This window comes from Dama dama, chromosome 16 (assembly GCF_033118175.1).
Source record: "Dama dama isolate Ldn47 chromosome 16, ASM3311817v1, whole genome shotgun sequence".
Lineage (NCBI taxonomy): Eukaryota > Metazoa > Chordata > Mammalia > Artiodactyla > Cervidae > Dama > Dama dama.
In genome coordinates this window covers 8,870,365-8,893,854 of record NC_083696.1, presented here as the reverse complement: position 1 = coordinate 8,893,854, position 23,490 = coordinate 8,870,365, and the positions used below count along the sequence as shown (strand labels likewise).

General features: G+C 51.8%; 1 protein-coding gene across 5 annotated transcripts in view; it reads right to left on the bottom strand.

The window, feature by feature from the left end:
• AKNA (AT-hook transcription factor) overlaps positions 1-23,490 on the bottom strand; it is a 57,038-nt gene that overhangs the window by 25,984 nt on the left and 7,564 nt on the right. For 3 of the 5 annotated variants that reach the window (XM_061163347.1, XM_061163348.1, XM_061163344.1), the window contains exons 2-6: positions 14,655-15,040; positions 10,390-11,432; positions 8,418-8,492; positions 2,338-2,494; positions 1,459-1,616 (exon numbers count right to left, since the gene is read on the bottom strand). In XM_061163347.1, the coding sequence (XP_061019330.1) occupies positions 1,459-1,616; positions 2,338-2,494; positions 8,418-8,492; positions 10,390-11,432; positions 14,655-14,928 (1,707 nt within the window). In that variant the 5' untranslated portion in view covers positions 14,929-15,040. Of the gene's footprint in view, positions 1-1,458; positions 1,617-2,337; positions 2,495-8,417; positions 8,493-10,389; positions 11,433-14,654; positions 15,041-21,076; positions 21,231-23,490 lie in introns of those variants that run through there. The other 2 variants (XM_061163346.1, XM_061163349.1) reach the window with 2 other exon arrangements.

Below are 23,490 nucleotides of genomic sequence, written 5' to 3'. Positions count from 1 at the left end.
TTTAATGAGATATTTTATAAACCTAAAATATTATTTTGACATGTAATCGAGTGTAAAAAAAGTATTGAGATGCTTTACAGCACACAGGACAAGGAGAAATGTCTCTCCAGTTACAGGACCCAGAATGGCGGTGATAAAGAGGAATAAAGTTCATGTTGCTACAACATGGGTGAGCCTTGAAAAGATGGTGCTAAGTGAAAGAAGCCAGACACAAAAGGACAAATGGTACACGAATCCATTTATACGAAATGTCCAAAACAGGCGAACTCAAAGAGACAGAAGGGAAGCCCAGATGGTGCTCCTGGTAAAGAAACTGTCTGCCAATGCAGGAGATGCTGGAGACAAAGGTTCGATCCCTGAGAGGAGACAATCCCCTGGAGAAGGGCATGGCAACCCACTCCAGGGTTCTTGCCTGGAGAATCCCATGGAGGGAAGAGCCAGGCAAGCCAGAAAAGAGTCAGACACGACTGAAGCGACTTAGCACTCATTCAAAGAGACAGAAAGTAGATGAGCAGCTGACTGGGGCTGGGGGGAAGGGGAATAGGAAGTGACTGCTTAATGGATATGGAGTTTCTTAGTGGGTGATGAAGATGTTCTAAAATCGATCGTGTTGATGGCAGCACAACTATGAAATGCTAAAAGCCATGAAGCATTAACTTTAAATGACTGAACTGCATGTTATGTGAATTATATTTCAGTAAAGTTGTTACCAAGAAAGAAAGAAAAGAGAATGGTAGTGTTTCTTTTAAAGAATTTGTTTTATGGACATGGTGATATAACTATTGAATTTCCCCTTTTGCATTGACTACTAGGAAGTTCAAAGCCAAACGTGAATCTGATAAAGTGTTCAGGGTCTTTGTTTATTCATGTCTCCCTAAGTTCATTTTATTTTTTTTCCTACACGTACTTCCCCTTTACCCTAGTTTTCTCACTTCTGTTTTCAGAATGTGGTTATAATGCGTGTATTTTCTAAGCCGCTTTAAAGTACTTTTGGAAATAGGCCAAGCATATAGTTATAAACAATAACAAATTCATAGTTATTTCGATGAAAATGAAAAGGCCTTTTGAGAAGTAACTGAGAATTGATTCCATAATGAAAGGAACTAGAGAAGTCGGGTGATCCAAAGAGGAAAAGGGAGAGTAAAGGTTCCATAACCCTTCCAGAATCCTGAAAAGGCTGAAAGTCTCCTCCAGGAGTGAACCAGGAGATACTTTCAAGCACAGTTAGAGAGAGTTTGATGAGACACAGTGCCAAAAAGGGAGTTAAACCTAGCACTGGGTGACAAGGAGGCTGGAGCTTTGTGGCCTCTAAAACCAGCAGGAAAGTCCCAACTTAACTCTTGCAGGGGTGTGATGAGTGAGCCTGGCACACAGACAGCCCCTCACCCGAGTGGGTGGAGGCTCTGCTTTCTCCGAGTGAAGTCTGTCTCCCGTGCGCAAAGCTGGGGTTCCACTCACCTTGGTCAGGAACCGGCTGGCCTGAGAAGCCAGCTCCTGGGCCCGCTCCGCTGAGGGCTGGTCCTGGGCAATGCCCCCTGTGTCCTCCTGAAGCCACCCTAGGGTGGGCATGCTGGGGGGTGAGGAAGGGCTCAGGTCTCCTCCAGCTGATGGTGACCCTGGAATACACAGTCACTACACGTTGGGGCCAAGAACAGTCCTTCCTGGGGCTGAGAGACTGGTGGTCAACTTCAAAACCACCACCTTCATCCTCCAGCTCAGCCTTCTCACGATCTCCCCATCTTTCTGCCAGCCCCAGGAAGTGACCTGGGCAATGTTGTCCCCATTTATAGGCAAGGACAAGGTGCAAATTTGCCCTGGATCACACAGCTAGGGCCAAGCCAGACCTCTGGGTTCCCAGTCAATAGTGTGGGCTTCAACTCAGAAAGATGGAGGTTCAAATCCCGACCCTCCTCTGGAGCGGTGTGACCTTCTACATGTCGTCACCTCTCCAAGCCGTGGTCGCCTTAACTGCCAGTGCGGTACCACCAGCGGGGGCCTCACCAGGCTGATGTGATTAACTGAGACCGTGCCTGGCAAGGCTTGGCACAGGGTCTAGCCTGATATGGGCTCCACTGTGATGATGTGCTTTGCCATACAAATTGTCCAGGACCATCCAGCTGCTAAGTAGAGAGAGCGAGGGCTTCACCCACGCTGCTCTGGCTCAAAGCAGACATTTCTACATCTCTGTCCGACCTCTTCAAGTCTCAGGGCCCAGAGCGGGGCCTCACCTCCCTCCTTCCCCCAGCCTGAAGCTAATGCCACCCTGGGGCAGACCACGCGTCCCCAGAGCAGCCACCACAGAGGGGCCTCCAAACGCATCTCGTCTCCCAGACTCACCTAGAGCCTCAGAGGCCTGCGGGCCCTTGGCGGGGCCCACATACCACTTCACGGAGTGGGGCTGTGGGATGGTGAAGGACAAGACCTTGGTCCCCTGGGGCATCGTCCCCGCGTGGATGCTGTGGCTGGGCCGGGGCGGGTCCGAGTACAGGTTCACCTGTCGGTGAGGGGAGGCGCAGTCAGGGGCGGGGCAAACCCACCCAGCAGGCCTCACCTTCATTCCTGCCATCACTCAGGTGCTCAGCAAAGGTGGATAATAAATGTAAATCAATAAACATAAATAAATAAAAATGGACAATAAATACTGCCTTTCAGTGGAACCTATGGGTGGGGGCCAAACACGGGGCCAAGGGCTTGTACACCCTTTCCTTCTCTCTTTGTGGCAGTCCTGAGAGGGAGGGAACCACAGGCCTATTTTACAAAAGAGGGAACTGAGACTCAGAGAGGCTGAGTTACTTATTCAACACCTCCAACTGAAAAATCCCTGGGCTGGGATTATAACCCTGCTCTGACTCCAAAGTCTATGGCTTTCCATATTAATAACCTTATTAATTTTTGTTATGATTTATAATATAATCTAATCATATTGCAATCAATATAGCGTTTAACAGAGAGCAAGTATAATCATTTTACAATAATATAATCATTATTATTTTCATTAAAATCATTTCTAAGAATTACCATTGCATTGATAATAAAGGCAATTAATAGCTGTTTCAATGAACGCATAAACCAACAAGTGAAGGAATTGTTTCTCAGTTGTAGCAGATCTCCATCATTTGAGGATGGATTTCCTACGGTAATCATCCAGCGTGTGGGAGAGAGGTAGTCAGGCAGATGGCCAAGGAAGACCATCTGAGGTTAAAGACCTGAGTGCCAAATAGTGGTTTAAAGCAGGGGCTGGCAAACTATGGTTTGTTTTAACGAACATGGTTTTAGTGAACACAGCCACACTCGCTCGCTTATGTATTGTCTGTGGTTGCTTTCATGCTATAATGGCAAAAATGAATCGTTACCACAGAGAATGTACGGCCCACAGAGATGAAAATAATCACTATCTGGCCCTCTAAACAGGAAGTTCTCTGATCCCTGGCTTTGTTGTATGAGCTCTGTAGTGCCTGGGTTCACGTCGAGGCTCTGCTACTGGCTTTGAGTCCTAGAAGGGCTGACTGAATGAACCTGTCTGTGCCCAAAGTGAGTGCTCAATGGACAGTAGCCATCACCCTCCTATTTGTCATCATTGGTAGTATAACTATTACCATCACCACCATCACCATCACTATCACCATCATCACCTCCACTGTTATTTACGTGGCCCTCACGGAGGCAGGTCCCTAAAAAAGGTACTCTCCTGTGATGCCTCAGTGCCCCCTGGTCCTCGACATCAGGCAGCTTGTCTTACTGCCCTCTGCTCCCCTAAGGTCAGGAGTGGAGAGTTCAGGGCTCCTAGGCCTATAGACAGGCAGCCTCTCGTTGTTTAAGCTGCTCTTCACGTCCTGGCCGTGGCAGAGAAATCTCCTCCAAAGTGAGGGACAATGGCCCAGCCGTGGCTTGGCCCCTGCTGCCTCCCCCTCTTCCAGGCCCAGCCCCTCTGAGAACAAAGCTGGATTTTAATAATCCCCTTGGCCATCTGCTCAGGCCCGCCTGGGGGGACTTGCCCACCAGCACCCCTCTCCTCCCAAGGTGACCCAAATCTGGGGAAGGCCTGGCCCTCCTGCATGCTCCCCCTTGCCCTACCGTGCCCATCCCCTAGGCTCAGGCCTGGCCCCCGCCCCACAAAGGCCCAGCCTGGGGGAGCAACAGGAACAAGCAGTTCTCAGCACCTGTTTCCGCAGAGGGGACCAACGGCCTGTGTGGGGGCCCGGGGAAGCAGGAGCTGGGGGTGAGTGTGGGCAATCGCTGAGCTGCTCAGGCCTGCCCCTCCCAACCTGTCTCCTGACAGGGGCAGGACCTAACCCAGGGTCCCCCCTTTAAACCAGGGCATCCCATGGTGCTCCCTGAGGCTGGACTGGCTCCCTGGAGGGTGTTAAGCAGTGAAGGTGGATCAGCAGGGTGGGAAGCAGTGGGTTAAATAACCGGACTATTCTCAGCACAGCTGGGTTTCTCACAGTCTTTAAAATGCTAATGGGCTTTATGAAAGGGGCGGGGAGTGGAGAGAAAAGGAAATGTTTCCTCAGCCGCTCAGAACGCACAAACCTCCCCAGCCCCTCTCCCCAGTCCTCTCCTCCCCCTCCCCCAGCCCCGCCCCCATCCTTGCAGCCCCACCCCCACCTCCACCAGGGGGCTTGCAGAACACACACTTCAAGAGAGATGGTTTTGTATCACGCCCCCTGATTCTCTCGGGGTAACTTTTGGTCTCAACCCCTCCAGACCCTCCTACAGCTGAGATGGAGGACAGCAGCTGGAGGGAGGTGGCCACAGGGCAGCGAATGCAGGGCACCCCTATAAATTCTGACCCGAAGCTGGTCCCCGGGCAGTGACTCCTGACCAGCCCTAGCTCCCTGCCCCCACCCTGGACCAGATCCAGCGGTGCCCCCAGGCCAGGTCCTGGGACCCCCTGGTCAGCCTCCGCAGCAGCAGAAATCAGGATCATCTACTTTGGCTCTGTTAAACCTAAAAAATAAACACATAAATAAACTCCTAAGCCTAAAAAGACAGTCGACTAGGAGTGGGCTTTGCAGCCAGACCATTGGGCTCAAACCTCAGCTTTGGCACCTGCTTGTCGAGTGATCTTGGGTGAATCCCTTAACCTCTGTGCCTCAGTTTCCCCAGCGGTAGATGACTTAGGACAGTGGTCAGTAAGCATCACTTATTACTGTTGTTGTTACACTGTAACATCCTCATTCTGCCTTGTCTCTATGCCTCTGCCACATCTTGCCAGGGCCTGAACTGCGCTCTCCCGGGCATGGCAAAAAACAGTGCCCACTGTGGAATCAAGCAGAGTTTAATCCCCCACTTTTAATCTCTAACCAGCTGTGGAAAGGTTGTGCAAACCGCTCCATCTCTCTGAGCCTCAGTTTCCTCTTGTGAAGAGGATCAAATGAGGTGACCCTGGCAGTGCGCTTGGCCTGAGGCCTGGCAGCTTTTTACTGCTCAGCAAATGCCAGTCTCCTTCCCCCGGTCCCCACCTGTCGCTGCTCCTCTATTGCGGTGCCTGGCCTGCGTCTCCAGGGTCACATCCCTGGCCTGGGGTCCAGGCCTCCCCCTGGGGGCTCTGAGCAGAGTGAGTGGCTCAGCTCGCTGCTGGGACGGTCACTCTAGCCAGCTCAACCTCAGTTCAGTTCAGTTCAGTCACTCAGTCATGGCCGACTCCTTGCGACCCCATGGACTGCAGCACATCAGGCTTCCCTGTCCATCACCAACTCCCGGGGTTTACTCAAACTCATGCCCATTGAGTTGGTGATGCCATCCAACCATCTCGTCCTCTGTCGTCCCCTTCTCCTCCTGCCTTCAGTCTTTCCCAGCATCAGGGTCTTTTCAAGTGAGTCAGTTCTTCGCATCAGGTGGCCAAAGTATTGGAGTTTCATCTTCAGCATCAGTTCTTCCAATGAATATTCAGGACTGATTTTCTTTAGGATGGACTGGTTGGATCTCCTTGCAGTCCAAGGGACTCTCAGCAGCTCAGCCTGCAGCTCAGCCGCAGCTCAGCCTGCAGGGGCAGTAACACTTTTGCCTCTGTGAGCTGGCCTCCCTGGTGAGGGCTCTGAGCAGGAAGCCATCCTGGGGTTTCCCGAGCCTGGACAGAGCTCTGGACACAGTGAGAGGCCTGGCTGGAAACTCAGCTCCCCAAGCTCTGCAGACCCCGTGAGGCCCCACCCCACTCAGGCTCCACGTCCTTCTCAGCACGCTGGGATGTGAGTCTTGCCTGTACTGCTCCCCAGGGCTGGGAGAGGATTGTTCTGCTTCCAGAAGAGTCAAGCTGACCTGTGCTCACCTTTCTCTTGAGGAGAATTCTCAGGCCAAAGAATCATTTTTTCTAGAAAGCAAAAGCGGGTGAGCTAATGCTGCACCATTCCTGGCCTCTTCTACCTTCCCTCTTCACACACTGGGGTCTGGGATACCAGCCAGGCTGGCATGCCCACATGGTGAGTCCCCGCTGGGTCGGGGGAAATGTCCAGGAGATGCACATGGCTGTGATCCCATTGAATCCCCCTGCTCATGCCTACTCTGTGCCTGGCACACATGGACACCCAGTGAACACCTTCATTTTAATACTATTAATATTCTCTAATTCTTAGATAAGTACTTCCAACACCCAGACTCATTCCCTTTAAAGAGTAAAGGAGGAAGGTAGGAAAGGAGAGAGGGAGAAGATATTCCCAGCCTCTGTTCTTGACCTTGACCTTTGGCAACCTCTGCCCTTTTTTGGGGTCCTGATTCTCCAATCTATGAGACAGGGGACCTGATGACCAGATCCTTTCCCCTTGGACCTTCTAGGAGCCTATGACAATGTGGTTTCCCCAGAAGGGATGTCTCATCAAGCCCCCTCAATGGTCCTCCAGCTCTCTCTTCTGCCCCTGAATCTGACTCAGAGAGCTGAAAGAAGCCTTAAGACATGGGGGGTGGGAGGGGGCAGCCCAGTGGCTCCCAGGAGGCCTGTTGTTGTTCAGTCCCTAAATTGTGTCCAACTCTTTGCAACCCCATGGACTGCAGCACGCTAGGCTCCCCCTGTCCTCTATCTTCCGGAGTTTGCTCAAATTCATGTCCACTGAATCAGTGATGCTATCTAACCATCTCATCCTCTGTCGCCCCCTTCTCCTTTTGCCTTCAATCTTTCTCAGCATCAGGATCTTTTCCAATGAGTCGGCTCTTTGCCTCAGGTGGCCAAAATATTGGAACTTCAGCTTCATCATCAGTCCTTCCAATGAATATTCAGGATTGATTTCCTTTAGGATTGACCAGTTTGATCTCCGTGCAGTCCAAGGGACTCTCAAGAGTTTTCTCCAACACCACAGTTCAAAAGCATCAGTTCTTCAGCGCTCAGCTTTCTTTATAGTCCAACTCTCACATCCACACATGACCACTGGAAAAACCATAGCTTTGACTATATGGACCTCTGTGGGCAAAATGATGTCTCTGCTTTTGAATACGCTGTCTAGTTTGGTCACAGCTTTCCTTCCGAGGAGGAAGCATGTTTAACCCCCTTTTACAGGTGTGCCTAAGGAGGCCAGGATAGAAAGGATCTGCCTGTGTCAGGAGGATGTGGGGACGCAGGGGAAGTCTTGCTCCTAGAACAGGGCCCCTCCGCTTTCTCAACGTGGCGGCCTTGGCAACACGTCATGGAAGAAGAGCTGTTAGATGGTGGAAAGCAGCTCCCTGGCAGGGAGAGGGGTCTCGGAGCAGGATGGGGGCAGCCTGGGTGGGGGCCCTGAGAGAGGAGGTAAGTGAGAGGGAGGGTCTGCATCTCTGCACCCCAGCTCCCACCCCTCCTCCACTGCTGCCTGATGAGGCAAGAGGCCCGTAGGCGGAAGCAGGAAGCCAGGAGGGACTGTGACAAGTCCCACTTCCTGCCTCACCCCAGAAAAGGGGAAGGTCCCAAGTGCAGCATTCACAGCCTCCCCTAGACGGGGTGAGAACTGGGCAGGATCGGGGTGGGGGGGCAGATTTCCCCCTCCACACTCCCCTGTTCCACACTAGACATTCAGAATGGGGGGAGAGGCCGTGGGTGAGAAGACAGGGGAGGAGAAAGGCCAAGGGGAGTATCAGCCCCAGAGGCTGAGCAGAAATTCTGCACTACTCCCTTGGGGCTCAGACAGTCCAAGTAACTTCCTTAAGGTCACAGAGCTAGTCAGTAATGGAGACAGGAGTTGCAGCCAGGTGGTCTTACTCCAGAGCTAATCTAGAAGGAGAGCCTCTGGTGAAATTCCTGGGCACCCCAGATTCTAGGATTCGAGGACTCAGAGCTCATCAATAGTCTGGATAGGGCAGGTTGCCGCCCCAGGGTCACAGTGACCCCACGGTAGAACAAGGCAGGACCGCATCCTCTAGCCTCAGGGTGTCTGGAGGCAGGAGGCCGTGGCTATGGAAAAGCGTCATCTTGGGGGGCCGGGCCCAGCTCTCCACCCTACCCGGCCCAGTACCTTGGCCCCGAGGCGCAGCTGGTCGATGGTGTTCTCGGCCTCGGCGTACTTGGTGAGGAGCTTGTGGTAGTCCTCCTGCGGGAAGCGGGGCAACGAGGTCACACACCAGGCCTCTGACTGTGAGACTCCCCCCACCCCGGGAACCTACTCCCCAAAGGGGGCCTCTGGGTGCCTCGGAGGGAAAGGGCTCAGTAGTGGCAGTTCAGCAGCCCCCTGCAATACAGACCCCATGGCCAAATTCTGGACAGTCGAAGGCCGCAGGACCACTCACCCACCAACCTGTCTATAGCCCTGACAGCGGTGATGGCCTCAGGGCCAGCTCACTGCGATGCATAATCCCGGTCACAGAGAATCTCAGCTGCTTGGCTATCTATCTGAACTCCCTGCCTGCATGTGTCTTCCCATGGCTGTACTCCCAGGAGTTAAGTAATATGTGCTTAGTAAGTATTTTTGAATGGCTGAGTGAATGAACCATCTAAGCGTCCACTGGTAGGAAAATAGAAGACTTGAAAATCACAGTTGCATTTACTCAGAGTTACTACTCGCCATAAACAAAACTGAAGTGCTTCTTGAAACAAGTCATTACAGAGGAAAAGCAAAAAACAAGTGTCACTGGTTGCCTTTGAAGGTGGCCAGGGAACTGATGCATTGTTCTGAAAACTAGTCAGTAGAAGGACAGAATCCAGCATTTCTCTTGTCTTTTCCATGTGAATGAGACCTTGGTAACCAAATAGTTGATGAAGGAAAGTTTTATTTTATAGAAGATTTCCAGCAAAAAAAAAAAAAAAAAAAAATGCAGGATACTACCACTCTGTCACCCTCAGTGAAAGCCTGGATCAAGGTAACGACCATCAGTAGTCATTAGCATCATGAATGAGACCAGCAGGCAGTTAACGCCCCTGAAGGCACCATCTATGATGGGCTCTTGCCAAAAATCCCTACCCACATGGAACTATGATCAGGGGGAATAAGCAAATGACTACAACCTGGAAACACCTCTAGTTCTAACTGGGCAAAACACAGGACAAAGAGGGTCAAGGAGACACATGAAAAGATATCAGAGGGTGTATCATAAAACCCCAGAATGTGGGAGACTCTACAGGACAGAACTGGTTCCTTTAACAGATAAATTACACAGAAAAAAGAGATTTGGCAGAAAATGCAAAGAAGGGACTTCCCTGGCAGCCCAGTGGTTATGACTTTTTGTCTTCAAATGCAGGGGATTTGGGTTTGATCACTAGCTAGGAAGTTAAGATCCCACATACCTCTCAGCCAAAAAAAACCCAATAAAGACTTTAAAAATGGTCCACATCAAAAAAAAAAAAAAGTAAAAAAGGCAAAAGGTGATGGTGAGAGACTTGAGGGCACAACAACCAATACCTATCTGAGCCGTGTTTGGATCCTGATTCAAACAAACTGAAATAAACAAGCCATACATGAGACAAAGGGGGAGATCTGAATACTGACTGGACATTGGTTATTATTAAGGAATGGGCCTTAAGTTTTAGGTAGGCCGACGATTATCTTTAAGAGAGATTCCTTATTGTTGGACACACACACTAAAATATTTGAGGGTAAAATCATCTGATGCCTGAAATTTGCTTCAAAATACCCCAGGAGTAGCAGGTGAGAGGGGGAAGAGGTGAGGCCACTGATGAAAAAGGTAGATATGGTTGTGTGATCGGGCTACAGGGATTCATCATTGCTATTTTCTCTCTTGTATGTTTCGAATTTTTCTTTGCAGGACTTGAAAACAAACACAGCTTGAGTGCAAACATAGCATGAGTGTAATCACTGCTTTTTTTTTTTGAACAACGGGCTTGGGAGTATCTTCATCACTGTGGGTACAACACTCCCATCACGAGCAGGGGGCTCCTGGACGGGCCCCCCAGATCCCCCAGGCCCCCCCCATCCTATCCAGCTTCCAACCCACACCAGCAGGCACCTCGGGGTGGACGTGAGTCAGGCTTACCTGGAGCTGATGGACAAGCTTGGTGGCTTGCTCAGGTGTCTGAAATTCTTGGGGCACGCTGGTTATGGGGTGGGTAGGAGGTGAGTTCTTTCCGGGGCAGACATCTCCGCTGCTCAGCAGCACCTCCCGCACAATCTCAGCAGGAGACTTGAAGATCAGCGGCTTGGCAGGGCCTTCAGGCAGCCTGCTGTGGCTGCGGGCCTTGGGGGGCCGGTAGCTCTCATCTTTGGGGAACTTCACCCGGGGTCCCACCTTGGAGAAATCAGGGAGTGGGTAGTTCAGCCGCCCCCGGCCGTACTTGGGGGCATCAGAAGATGAGTGGCCAGCCAGAGTGGCTCCCAGTCTGGGGGGTGGCCTCGCTTGCCGAGCTGGCCTAGGTGAGGGATTGAGACGGCTGATGGAGCCGGTGAATCGGGAAGGGAGAGGCTTAGGTGATATCCGCGTCTGCTTCCAGGGCTGGTCCCCGGGCTGTCTCCTCCATCGATCTGCAGGACACTGGAGGCTCTGGGTGGGTGGTGCTGAGGATCCCTGGAATTCTGTGGGTGTTGCCAGAGCAACGCTTCCTTCAGTTCCATCGTCTGGGTTGAGGAGGTGGTGTCTGGGGCTCTGGGCTGAAGTTTCTGCCAGGGCAGTGGGCTGGGGGACATCAGTCTCTCCTTCCCAGGTAGAATCCAGGTTGTCACTGGGGTGGTTGAGGCTCACAGTCCCACTGCTCCAGGACCTGGGCGAACTGAAGTCAACAGTTGGGTTGACCTCAGAATGTTCTGGAAGTTTGTCTCCACTGGCTTGTTTGCTAGAAGCCACCCAGCCTGAGGACTGACCCCAGTCCAGAGCGGTGGGGCTGGTGTTCCCATGGCCCCCTGAGCTGAGATAGGTCTCATACCCCAACCTTGGGGCGCTCTCTCCAGCTTCCTGGACCTCAGGACCTTGCAGAGCCTCACTGGGCTCCTCTCTGGTCATGTCCACTTGAGGATCCTGCTGGGGGAGCCAACTGAGAGGCAAGTTGGAACTTTCTGGGCTGTCCTCATCCTCTTCTTCAGACTCTGGAAAGACACACCATGGCTTTGTTTACACTAGACCTGGACTCATTGAGTCCCACTAGGTCATCTCAACCCCTGGGCTTTCATTTTCTTAATACGGGATGACAGCAAGAAGCCCAGTAAATTCCCCCGTATGGCCAAATACTTACCTAATACCTCTCCTGCTGGTCTCAAAGTTCCTCCAACCTCAATCCTCAAACCTGGTTGTCGCCCTAGTGTTTCTGGTCTCAGCAAATGGAAACATCACCCCATCCAACTGCACAAGGCAGAAACCTGCAGGGTATCTTTGCTATTTCCCTACCCCTAAACCCCACAGTCCAATCTGTCACCTGCTCCTGTCCTGATTACCTTCTAGGGTGCTCTCAAACTCACCTACTGCCCTAAAGTCTAGAACCACCAGCTTTGCCCAAGCTGATATCCTCTCTTGCCTGGACCACTGTAGCAGCCACCTAATCATCTCATCCTCCATCTGAAAATTCACCAGTATCTTCCTGTTGTTCCCAGGACAGAGCTGAGCCTTTAACGTGGGCCAAAGGTCGCTGTCTCCATTCCCCCATTAGCTCTCTTGCTCCAGCTCTTTCCACGATCCCCCTCAGTCTTTCCCTGGTCTAGCCATGCCACATCCTCTCCTGCCACAGGGCCTCTGTACATGCTGACCCCTCTGGTAGGGTCCTCTCTCCCTCTGTTTGCCTTAACTCCTGTTTATCCATCACACATTAGCTCAACCTTGACCTCATCAAGGCAGTCTTCTCTAACCTTCCTAACTTAGGTCAAACTCTCCCTTTTATAGGCTTTCACATGACTGAGTACCTCTACTTTGAAATACTTCTTACAGTGGAAGCTTTCTATTTATTTATATGATTGTTTCATTAATATTTTCTTCCCCCACTATACTGTAAACTCCATGAGGACAAAGATACCCTCTGCTTTTATTTACTATTGTATTCGCAGAGGAAGTGCTCAATATTGGTTGACAGAATAGAAAGAAGGAAAGAAGGAAGGATAAAAGAAGGAGGGATAAAAGACAATAATGCATGCCAAACTCCCCAAAAATGGATAGTTGTTGAAATTATTATACAGTAGGTGCTCAGGAAATATTCATTCATCCATCCTACTCACCCTCCCTCCCACGCATCCATTTGTCATCCATTCATCCATTGATCCAACCATCCATCCTTCCAATCATCCATCCATCCACCTATCCACCCACTCACCCATCCATTTACCCACTCATCTACCTATCCATCCATCCATTCACATATTCACTACCCACTCACCTATCAACCACTTACCCAATGATCCATCTATTTATCCACCTATCTGCCTATCCACCCACCACCCTTTCATCTCTCCATCCATCCATCCATCCATCTATCCATCTATGCATCATTCATGAAGTCAATGTTTATGGAGCACTTACTCTCTCCTAGACCCCATGTGAACCTCTGGCACAGATTCAGAGTTTCAGGAGATACAGTCTGGGTACCACCAATTACAGACTCTCTGCTCTGGCAGATGCACCTTTGCCATAATCCTTATGTCACTCTTTGCTCCCCATGCTCTTTCCTCTAGCCTGGGCACTTCTCTATCTTTCCACTCCTTAAAATCTCCTTTAGCAAGCCTCTCTTGTTTACTGCAGCACCCTTGAGAGAGGTTAAGTAACTTGCCCATGCAGTGGCTCAGAGCAGTTCTGGACTTAGAAGCAAGGTCCCAGCTATGAAGGCAAGTTAATCTCTGCTGATGGGGAACGTGCGGTGGGATGAAGAGGTCGGACTTTGGAACCAGGCAGCTGTGGGTTCATTCCTGGCTTTTCTGACCCCTCACAGGGCGCCATGAACAAGAAGTTGACCGCCGTGGCGATCTTTATCTGGAGGCTAATCTCTCCTACTGGCAGAAGGTGGTGAGTAAAGAAGGAGGCACGGTTTGCGCCCTGCCCAGCCCTGTGCCTGGGACACAGTAAGGATACGGGACATGGCAGTAGCTGTTACATCACAGCAGGGGTCACCACGTGACCTCAGGAAGAGATCCCACTTGCCGTTCCCTGAGGACAGCTCAGAAATGGCTCCTGAGCGGGTAGCTGTGGGCAAACCCCACTTTACACAGACCTGGCCTGAGGAACCTGGGGTCACTGCACAATCTGCTATCAGCCTGATGGCCTCTCTGACATCCATGAGGGCCTACCTGATTGCAGAATCCTAAGACAGGGGTGTCTCATTCATATTCAAGTGCAGTAGGCACAACGTAATCAAGCTCAATGGTATTATTACTCCCATTTCACAGATGGGGAAAATCAAGCTTCAGAGAGGAGAAAGGACTTGCTGAGCCAAGCTAGGAATTTAGTCTCAGTTGTTCTTGATGCAAAGAGAACGGTTATTTTAGAACACAAGGGAAGCCACCATTCTCATTGCTAACTGGGATTTTTAAAAATTGTAAAAATGCGCATAACCCCTGAACCAGGCAATTAAAATTATAGGGTTATTATCAAATCAGGTGTGCAAAGGTAGACTAATGACATACCTCTGCATTATTTGTAATAGCAAAAAACTAGAAACTACCCATTGCTCAGCAGTAAGAGGATTAGCTCAACAAATTACAGAATACCCACACCATGGAATTTCTAAGCAGACATTAAAAATGATTTATGGAAGAAATTTGATAAGCTGGGAAAGTGTTCACGTCTGTTAAGTTACAAAGAAGCAAGATACAATATAGCTTGTAGAATGTTCCATATTCATATACATATATATATATTCACATATATGAAAAAGAGCAGCTATCTGGATGATGAGTAATTTTCCGTCTTTTTCTCTTTTTGTTTGAATTTTCTGATTTTTCTGCAATGGAAAATATTGTTTATATAATTTAAATCTTTAAAAAATTTTAAATTATAGGCTTCATAAGTGGATAACCAACAATGTCCTACTATATAGCACAGGGAACTCTACTCAAAGTTATGTGGCAGCTGGATGGGAGGGATGTCTGAGGGACAAAGTATACAGGTATATGAATGACCGAGTCCCTTTGCTATCCACCTTGAAGATATCACATTTTTAATCAACTATATTTCAGTATAAAATTAAAAGCTAAAAAAAAATTTTAAGCATAGACTTCATAGATTTTAATTTTAAAAATTTCTGAAACTCCACACTCACTTCCTGCCTCCCTCCCGCCAGAAGGTGGGATGTTCGGGGTACCACTGGGGCATTGTAAGGGAATCAGCCTCACCCGCTTCTGCAGACTCTCCAGACTCGGGATCCTGGCACCCGGCAGGCTGTGAGTCTGGGCCCCACTTCAGTCGCTGCAGGCACTGCTGGGCCCGGCGGAAGTCCTCCAGGAGCTCGGGGCTGGTCGCGGTGGGAAAGGGCCCCTCGTCTTCTGAGCTGCGTGTGCCCCTCCCATCAGCATCCTTTCCCTTTTCAGCCCAGGCCCAGCGCCGCCGCTGGAGCCCCTTCCCCAGGCCCGGCTCGACCCAGTGGACCTCTGTTCCAGAGCTGGCCATTGGGCCTGGCCTGCGTTTCACCTGGGCCCCTTCATCTTCAGGAGGTGGAGCTGCCCCTATGGGCACCAAAGTCCCCACTGCCCGTCTCAGCACCAGCCATCCTGCTTGTGGCCTGTCGGGGACACAACCAAAGGGAGACCATGAGTCCTTAAGCCCCCTCCTGTCTTCAGGAGCAGGAATCAGCAGCAGGAGCTTTGCAATCAGAAGCCCTGGTTCAGTCCTGGCCTCCAGCCTTTTGAAGCTGCGTGACCTTGGCCCGATCATTCCACCTTGGATTCCTTCATCAGTAAAACTGGGGTAATAATTCTTCTTTCCCTAAAGAGTTTCGTAAAATGACCTGAGATCCAGGATAAGGAGCCCAGATGTCGGCAAACGGCAGGGTTCCCTGAGTGCTATGACCATGTGCCAGGGTCCCCTCGTGGGATCTGGGGCACAGGCCCTGCTCGCGTGAGAACTGAGGGCCCGGAGGTAGCAGACAAGCAACCGGCAACTACAAATCCAAGTGAGAGTGATGGGGAAGCCCAGGAGGGATCCCAGGGGTCCAGAGCTGGCCCAGGAGGTCAAGGTGGGTCCCATGTAGAGAGCATGACCTCTGGGAAACTTCCCGAGCGCCCTCGGGTACGAATCAAGACTGGGAGTGAGGGAATGGTGAAAAGAGCATTCCGGTACCCCAGATAATGGAAAACAGGGACTCAGATGAATACAGGTACACACGCTTTCCTAGCAGCACCCGTTTGCAAGTGCCAAAAGGTATAAACAACCCAGACGACCACCCATGGATGAATGGACAACCAAGTTCTGGCCCATCCACACGGAGGAATATCGTCCAGCCAGAAAAGGAATGAAGTGCTCACATACGCTATAGGGATGAACCTCCAAAACAGGATGCTAAGTGAAAGAAGCCCAACACAAAAGGCCACATACTGTATGATTCTGTCTATATGGAATATGCACAATAGGTGAATCCACAGAGATAGGAGACTAGCGCTCTTAGCTGGGGCAGCGGGGAGTGACTGCTGAGCAGACATAGGTGTCCTTTTGGGGTGATGGAAATGGTTTGGAACTAGATAGCAGTGGCTGCACAACTTTATAAATATACTAAATGTTGCTGAGTTGTTCACTGGAAAGTGGTTAGATTCATGTTGCAAATTTCACCTCAAGTGGAAAAAAAAAAAAAAAAAAGGGCATTCCAGGCAGGGGACCATCAAGTACAAAGGCCTGGAGGCAGGAGGGGGCACATGGACATGATTTCTTGATGGCTGAGCTATTGCGGGCAGGGGCAAGGGCTCTGAGAACAGACAGTATGGGCATGAGACATGATGATCAGACCCGGGGAGGGGGGGTGCCTCTTAGGTCCTGTTCAGGAGTTTGCAGCATATCTCTGATTTGAGAGAGCACCCAGAGGTGTAGTTAGAAGTTTCACTCCAGCTGCTTGGGGAGAATGAACCAGAAGGGAGAGCCTGGCTACTGAAGGAGCCGTGGCAAGGGAAGGATGGCTGGAGAAGAGCTCCTCACCGCCTGCCTTCTCTCGTCTCCTCTTTTCCCCCTTCCCTTCTTCCCTCCCATCTCCTCTCCTCTCCTGCTATGGCCAACACCCCCCAAACACTCCCTCTGAGCCCTGGAAACACAAAGCTGACAGAGCAGTGGCATGGTCCCAACCAAGGAGCTCCTGCAAAGGACCCACTCTGCAGATGGGGAAACTGAGGCCCAGAGCATGGAGGGGCCTTGCCTGAAGCCTTGCACAGGTCAGGACAAGGCTGTCATGAGAGGTCACCTTGCAGCTTGGGTCCTGGCTCTTCCCTCTGTACCCTGGGGACAGTGAGAATAACTCCAGGCCTCTCAGGACAGACTTATCTGTGTTTGTCCCTGCAGTCTATTGAGCGATCGGGTCCTGGTCAGAGCGTTGGTTTTTACTGTTGAGAAAAGCCAGCAGGCAAAGATTTCTAGACAGAGTCCCCCAGGGATCAGCGCAGCCCGAGAAAGGCTGCCGCCTACTCAAGGGCTGGCGTAGGAACGGGAAATAACACTGCTCCCTCTCTGGTCTCAGGGTCCTCACCCTCTTCCCCTGACCCAGCTGTCTTCCCTCCTCCTCGAGTGTCCCCCAGATCACCCTGGAAGCCTCTGCGTGATCCCCACCACACAGGCTGGACCCTCTGTGTGCCGGCCCAGACAAGACACTTCACTGCCTGTTCTCGATCTGTTCTCACCCCCAAACAGGGGAGGAGGTCAAAAGAAAACTAGTTTTCAAATGAGAAAACTAGACCTCAGCATGGAATAGTGACGTGGCCGAGACCACCCAACTGGTTAGTGACAGCAAGATTTGCAACTGTCACTTGCAGACACAGCGGGGTAAAGAGCGGGTGGATGGATTCAGAGAGTATCACTGAAGCAGGTATATTACTACATATAAACGAGTCAGCTAGTGGGAAGTTGCTGTAACACAGGGAGACCCACCTGTGCCCTGTGACACCCTAGAGGAGTGGGATGGAGCTGGGGGTGGGAAGGAAGTTCAAGAAGGAGGGGACGTGTGTCTACTCATGGCTGACTCATGTTGTTGTATGGCAGAAACCAACACAATATTGTAAAGCAGTTATCCTCCAATTAAAGTTTTTTTTTTTTAAAAAAAGAATTTGTAACAATCGACTTTGGCCCAGTGAGGGGCCAATTTTTTTTTTAAATCACACACTCACCATTAAAAATATATTTGCTCATATACCTAAGACATATGTATTTCTTATAACATTATCCACATGAATTCTCACACCAATGCATGTTAAAATATATATATATATATAAACTGAATTTTTTAAAGATAAAAAACAAACATTTGAAAAGGAGGTTCTAATCCTTGCTCCTTCTACCCTCTTGGTGGGCCTGTACCCCTCTTGGAAATTCCTGATAACTTGCACGCTCATACAAGAGGCTGATTCACTTTGCTGCATGGCAGAAACGAACACAACAATGTATAGCAATTATACTCCAATTAAAAATAAAAGACAAAAAAATAAAATAAAAATAAAAGACAAAAAAATAAGCAATTTACTTGTTTTGCCTAATAGTAATAAAAACTCAAGGGGAAAAAAATCCTCTAAGAATGCAGAGCCCTAGGTTGACCCAAAGAGAGCTGGATTCCAGGGCCTGGGACAGGGCCCAGGAATCTTCATTTTAAACAGCTCTTCGGGTAAGGCCCATTCTTTGCCCTCACTAGAATTCTTGCCTGGGGAATCCCAGGGACAGAGGAGCCTGGTGGGCTGCCATCTATGGGGTCGCACAGAGCCGGACACGACTGAAGTGACTTAGCAGCAGCCGCAGCAGGCCTTCCGGACCCTGCTACTATGGCAGGTGTAGGAGGTGCTAAAAACCGTTGTTTTTCTCTTTTTGAAACTTCTGCCAAGGAAGGGGGTGGGGAGGCATGTGGGGTTTTTTGATGCTTTAAATGGCTTTTTTCTAGCCATGCCACAGAGCAGCCCGCCCAATCACAGAGGCCTTGGGTGCACAAAGAGGAACATCCTGTCTCCTGGGATGACTCAGTCATGGCAGAAATCTCACTGTGACCAGGGGTAGCCGCCTGTCAGAGGCAGCTGCGGTCACTGGCTGGACTTTTGCACATGTTCCCCAGGCCCCCAAACCTGTGAGCCTTTCGTGAGCAACAGCCCTGCCTTTCGCGCAAGCCACAGGCTACAGGACCAGTCGGTCAGCCAGTCAACACACACACACACGAGTGTCCATCACATGCAGACTTCACGCTGGGCCAGGACAGTCGTTCACTAGGCAACCGAGAAAGAGAAGCAGGCAGGGATCCAGAGACAAGCTTCTGGGCTTCGTGCAGCTCCTCCACCTTGAACAGCTGGGCTTAGGTTTTCTCACCAAGATGGAGAAAATGCCACCTGCCTTTCCACCATGGGAGGCGGCACCCTATGAGGGTGGTCTGGGAGGCTGGGGCTAGGATAAGAGAACTTTGAGTTTCCTGGTTGACTTGTTAGCTTCTGAAGACCACGGACTCAGAACTCTCAACCCCCTCCTCCTCCCTGAGGTCCTACTTCAGAATAACAAAGATATTAACATAGATTGAGTGCCCAGTGGGTGCAAATTAACTTGAAAAAAAAAAAAAAAAACCTGGGACTTCCCTGGTCATACAGTGACTGGGATTTCACCTTCTAGGGTGCGGGTTAGAACCCTGATTGGGGAGCTAAGATCCCGTGTGACTCAAGGCCAAAAAACCAAAACATAAAACAGAAGCAATATTGTAACAAATTCAATAAAGACTAAAAATGGTCCACATCAAAAAAAAAAAAAGTTAAAAAAGAAAACCAAGCCTGTGATCTACTGTGTGCCAAGCGCTACACAATACATGAGGAACACAGACGTGAGTAAAAGCGTTCCAAAGTTTCAGATGGGGGGCACAGAAGGGTTATTGTTGCAGGAAGCCTGAAGCTGGGCCTGAGAGACAAAGGATTTGGAGGAAGAAGATTGAGGAAGGGCATTATAGGCAGAGGGAATGTACAGACAAAGGTGCAGAGGTCTGAAAGGGTGAAGAGAAGTTGCCTGAGGGCTACGGCAGGGGCCCCTGACTGAGGGCCAAAGGCAGGGAGGTCCTAGTCAGCCTCCTGAGGGCCCAGGGCAGCTTCCGAGGGGCAGTGCGGTTGGGAGGCTGAGCGCGGGAGAGCCCCAGGAGCATTCAGTCTCCTCAAGAGCTGGGCTGTCCTTGGGGGGGCCCTGCCAGCCCTGGGGGAGCTAGCCCCAGAAGGCAGCCACTCCCCGCGTCTTTGCTGCACCTCCTCCCAGCCGCTCAGACAGTAAAGCGTCTTGTCTACAATGCGGGAGACCCAGGTTCGATCCCTGGCTAGGGAAGATCCCCTGGAGAAGGAAATGGCAACCCACTTTAGTACTCTTGCCTGGAAAAATCCCATGGATGGAGGAGCCTGGTGGGCTACAGTCCATGGGGTTGCAAAGAGTCGGACACCACTGAGCGACTTCACTTTCCTTTCCTACCCTTCTCCACACCACCTCTCGCCTGGCCCTGCTGAGGGTCTGTGAGCCCCTGATGGTGTCTATCCACTTCCCGAGGGGCTCAGTCACCCCCACGGGGCGTCTCTGTCCCCTTAGTCCAAAAGTGAAGACCCTTCCCTTCACGGCTCCGGCCCCAAGGTCTGCTCTGCCAACTTCAGCCGCACAGCCCACCTCTGCGCCCCCCGCTGCCCTCCAAAGCCCTGTACTGACCAGCCAGGGCTCTCCGAGGCAGCCCCCGGCCCCCACCCAGTCCCTGACATCTCCCAGATGTAGAAGCTGAGCTGGAGAGAGAGGCGGCCGGCTTTCACAAGACCTCGCGGCCCGGAAGTGCGGCCAGGGATCGAAACCCAGGGCTTGCGACTCCGAAACCAAGTCCGTCGGACTCGGTGGGGCAATGAGAGGGAGGGGAAGGAAGCCCCCTCCGCCCTTCACCCAGCGGCTGGGCCTCTCCAAAAAGGCAGGGCTTTTGAGCTCACAGTCCCGTACTCAACTGCCCCCCGTGCCAGCTGTTATCAAGAGGGGGTCCCGCCAGCTGTGTAGAAACGAGTTCCCTGAGTTCACCAGCCCACCTTCCACGCCGGATGTGCCCCCTGCCCGTCGGCGGCAGTAGAGGGCGAGGAGAAAGAGGAGAGATGCCCCCTCGCTGCTGTGGACTCTCGTTCCACCAGTCTGAAGGGCTGGGTCTGGGTCTGGGGGCCCCTCCCTGGCTTCTCTCCCTGTCTTTGCACAGCAGAAGGGCCATTCTCTAGTGGGGAACCCCCCCCCAGCTGCCTCAGGGCTGCTCCCCATCCCTGCATCATGTCCGAAGCCCCTTAGCAGCTCATGGGACGAACTCGCCATGTGCAGAGGAGTTCTTGGGACCAGCGCTTGCCCAAGTTCACCAAGATCAGAATCAGAGCTCAGGCTGGGATCCAGCATTCGGAGGCTTGAGGAAATGCCCCCCAAATCCACCCCTGTCCCCAGGGGGGCTGGGCTCCCCGAAGCCGCAGAGAACTAACACGGCTGCTACAGCTGCCACTTCCTGGCTGGGCTGGTCCAGATGCCTGGACTGTCCCAGAGAGCCTGTGACTGGCCCGTCCAGGGGGAAGGCGGCTCCTCCGACCCCCCCACCCCACCCCGCCCTCCTCCACTCCCTCACCTCTCTCAGGCTCCACCACCATCCTGCTGGCCCAGGCTCAGGGGACCTGCATGTGAGGTCTTTGTTCCAAACCTGGGGAGCCCCCTGTCTCCACGGCGCCCTGGCCCGCCTCCAGGCCGCTCTGCCAGCCCCAGCCGCGGCTCACAGACAAGCATCGCTCCCCACCTCTCCCCGCCCCTGCTGTGGCTGAGGCCGCCTTGCCTCGGCAGGAAGCGCCCAGCCTGATTTCCTACAAGTGTTTCTCAGAAGGAGGGGGTTTGTCTGTGTGCAGAGTAAGAGGGAAGAGAGGGAGCTTAACCCCTTGCAGGCCCTCTGCGGGTTGGCACCGCTCAGGAAAGGACTTGAAGAAACTTCCAATGTCAGAGCTTGGGACCATCTCCACCAGAGTACAGACTGGGGACAAAAAGGCCCAGAGAAGGTCAGAGACTTGGCCAAGGTCACACAGCATGCTGAGCCTGGAAGGAGGCCTCCAGGAGCCTAAGCCCTCTAAGAGCTTTCTGCACAGCCCCTGCTCTCCAGATCATGACCTTGTTCAAAGCCCTCTCACTAGGGCACAATGCCCATCTGTACAATGGGAGCCTAGGCTGGGACTTGATGGGAATGGGAGCCAGATGCTTGCTTGGCACCCTTCCAGACCTTCACAGCCTGTGGGATGAACTCATCATGTGCAGATAAGGACATCCCAGGCACTAGCATTTGCCCAAGTTCACTGAGACCAAAATCAGAGATCAGGTTGGGATCCAGCTAGGATACTCTGGCCTGTCTGCCAATATGTGATCCAACACCTCAGGGAGGCTGCAATGATTCCTGCCATCCCAACCACTGTCCTCATCCCAAGCTGGGCCTGTAATTAAGAGGGGTATTTTCCAGGCATCATGGAGGTAGAGAACTGGCTGATTGCTGGTCGAACTGAATTTCACTGGCAGGGCACAAGACAGGCCAAGCCCTGGCTCCACTAGACACAGACAGTAAACAAACATGGAGAGACAGAGAGGGTGACATGAGATGAAGATCCATATCCCAGGCTGCTTTCAGTACCACTGATGCCTGGGTTCACCCAGAGTAACAGCATCAGTCTTTGGGCATCTGTGATTTTAATGTGTCCCAGGTGACTGGAATGTGTGGCCCTGGTAGCCAATCTGTGGGTCAGAGGGTCATGTGTTGGGGCAAAGAGTTTGGGGGTGGCCAGGAGGGTCTTTGTGAGAAGGTGACATTCAAACAGGAGACCAGAAGGAAAAGATGGGCAGGGGTAAGCCACAAGAAGGGCTGAAGGTAGAGTATTTTGGAAGGGCGAGTGCAGAGGGCAAGGTGGGAACCAGTCTGTGGCTCCCAGCCCTGGCCCTGCCCAGGATCCAGGGATTCTGATTCAGGAAACAGAAAGAAAAAGGAGACAATGTGGCCTCTGTATTGTCCAAAAATCCCTCCAATTAGTGCTGGTGAGCAGCCAGGTTTGGAACCTACCCATGTAGGACAGAAAAATGCACTTTACAGACAGTTCGGACCTGGCTTCAAATCCAGGTCCCACTTTTCTTGAGAATTCTGTGACCTTTGAGCCTTCACCTGTCCAAGCCTTAGTTTCTTCATTTATAGAACAGGGATAAGAAGAACAGCCGCTCCGTAGGACTGCTGCCAAGATCCAGTGAGGTAACATTTGCAAAGTGCAGAGCCCCGGGGCTTGGAACAGGCACGTGAGAAGGAATGAATGAATTCTCCCAAGGTCAGTTTGTATCCGGCAAAGCTAGAACTGGGTGCCCTCATCCCAGTAATCACCCCATCCCCTCCCCTGCCTTTTTCTCACATCTGGGGGGCGGGGTCTACCCGCAGCCTCAGCCAAAGGTGGAACGGAGCCAAACCCTAATAAGGCTCCTCCCTGCCAGTTCTGGTGACCATGTGGGCCATTGTGTGAGGGGCGGGCTCCCCTGACACCCCGTCACTCACTCACTCTCCCTCCCTGGCCATTCATTCAGGCAGCACTGCCATCAAAACGCCAGGTGGCTGCTGCTGCCTGGCATGCCCTGCGGCCCCTAGATAACCCCCAACCCCCAACTTAGAAGCAGCCGCTGAGCCCCAAGGGAGACAGCCCCTGTGGGCTCTGTCCCATCTCCCTGACACCCCGGGCTTACCAACCCTCCTCCCTGCCTTTGCTTGTGTGGTGCCCTCTGCCAGCACACCATCTCCAACCACAGCCAAATCCTACTTAACCAAACCGAACTCATTCATTATATGGCTACCCTGGCACCACCCTGGGCTTCCCTGGTGACACAGATGGTAGAGAATCTGCCTGCAATGTGGGAGACCTGGGTTTGATCCCTGGGTCGAGAAGATCCCCAGGAGAAGGGAATAGCAACGAACACTCACTTTTCGAACCCACCCTTCTGTACGCAGCGTGGCTCCCATCTTTGACTCAAGTGTGC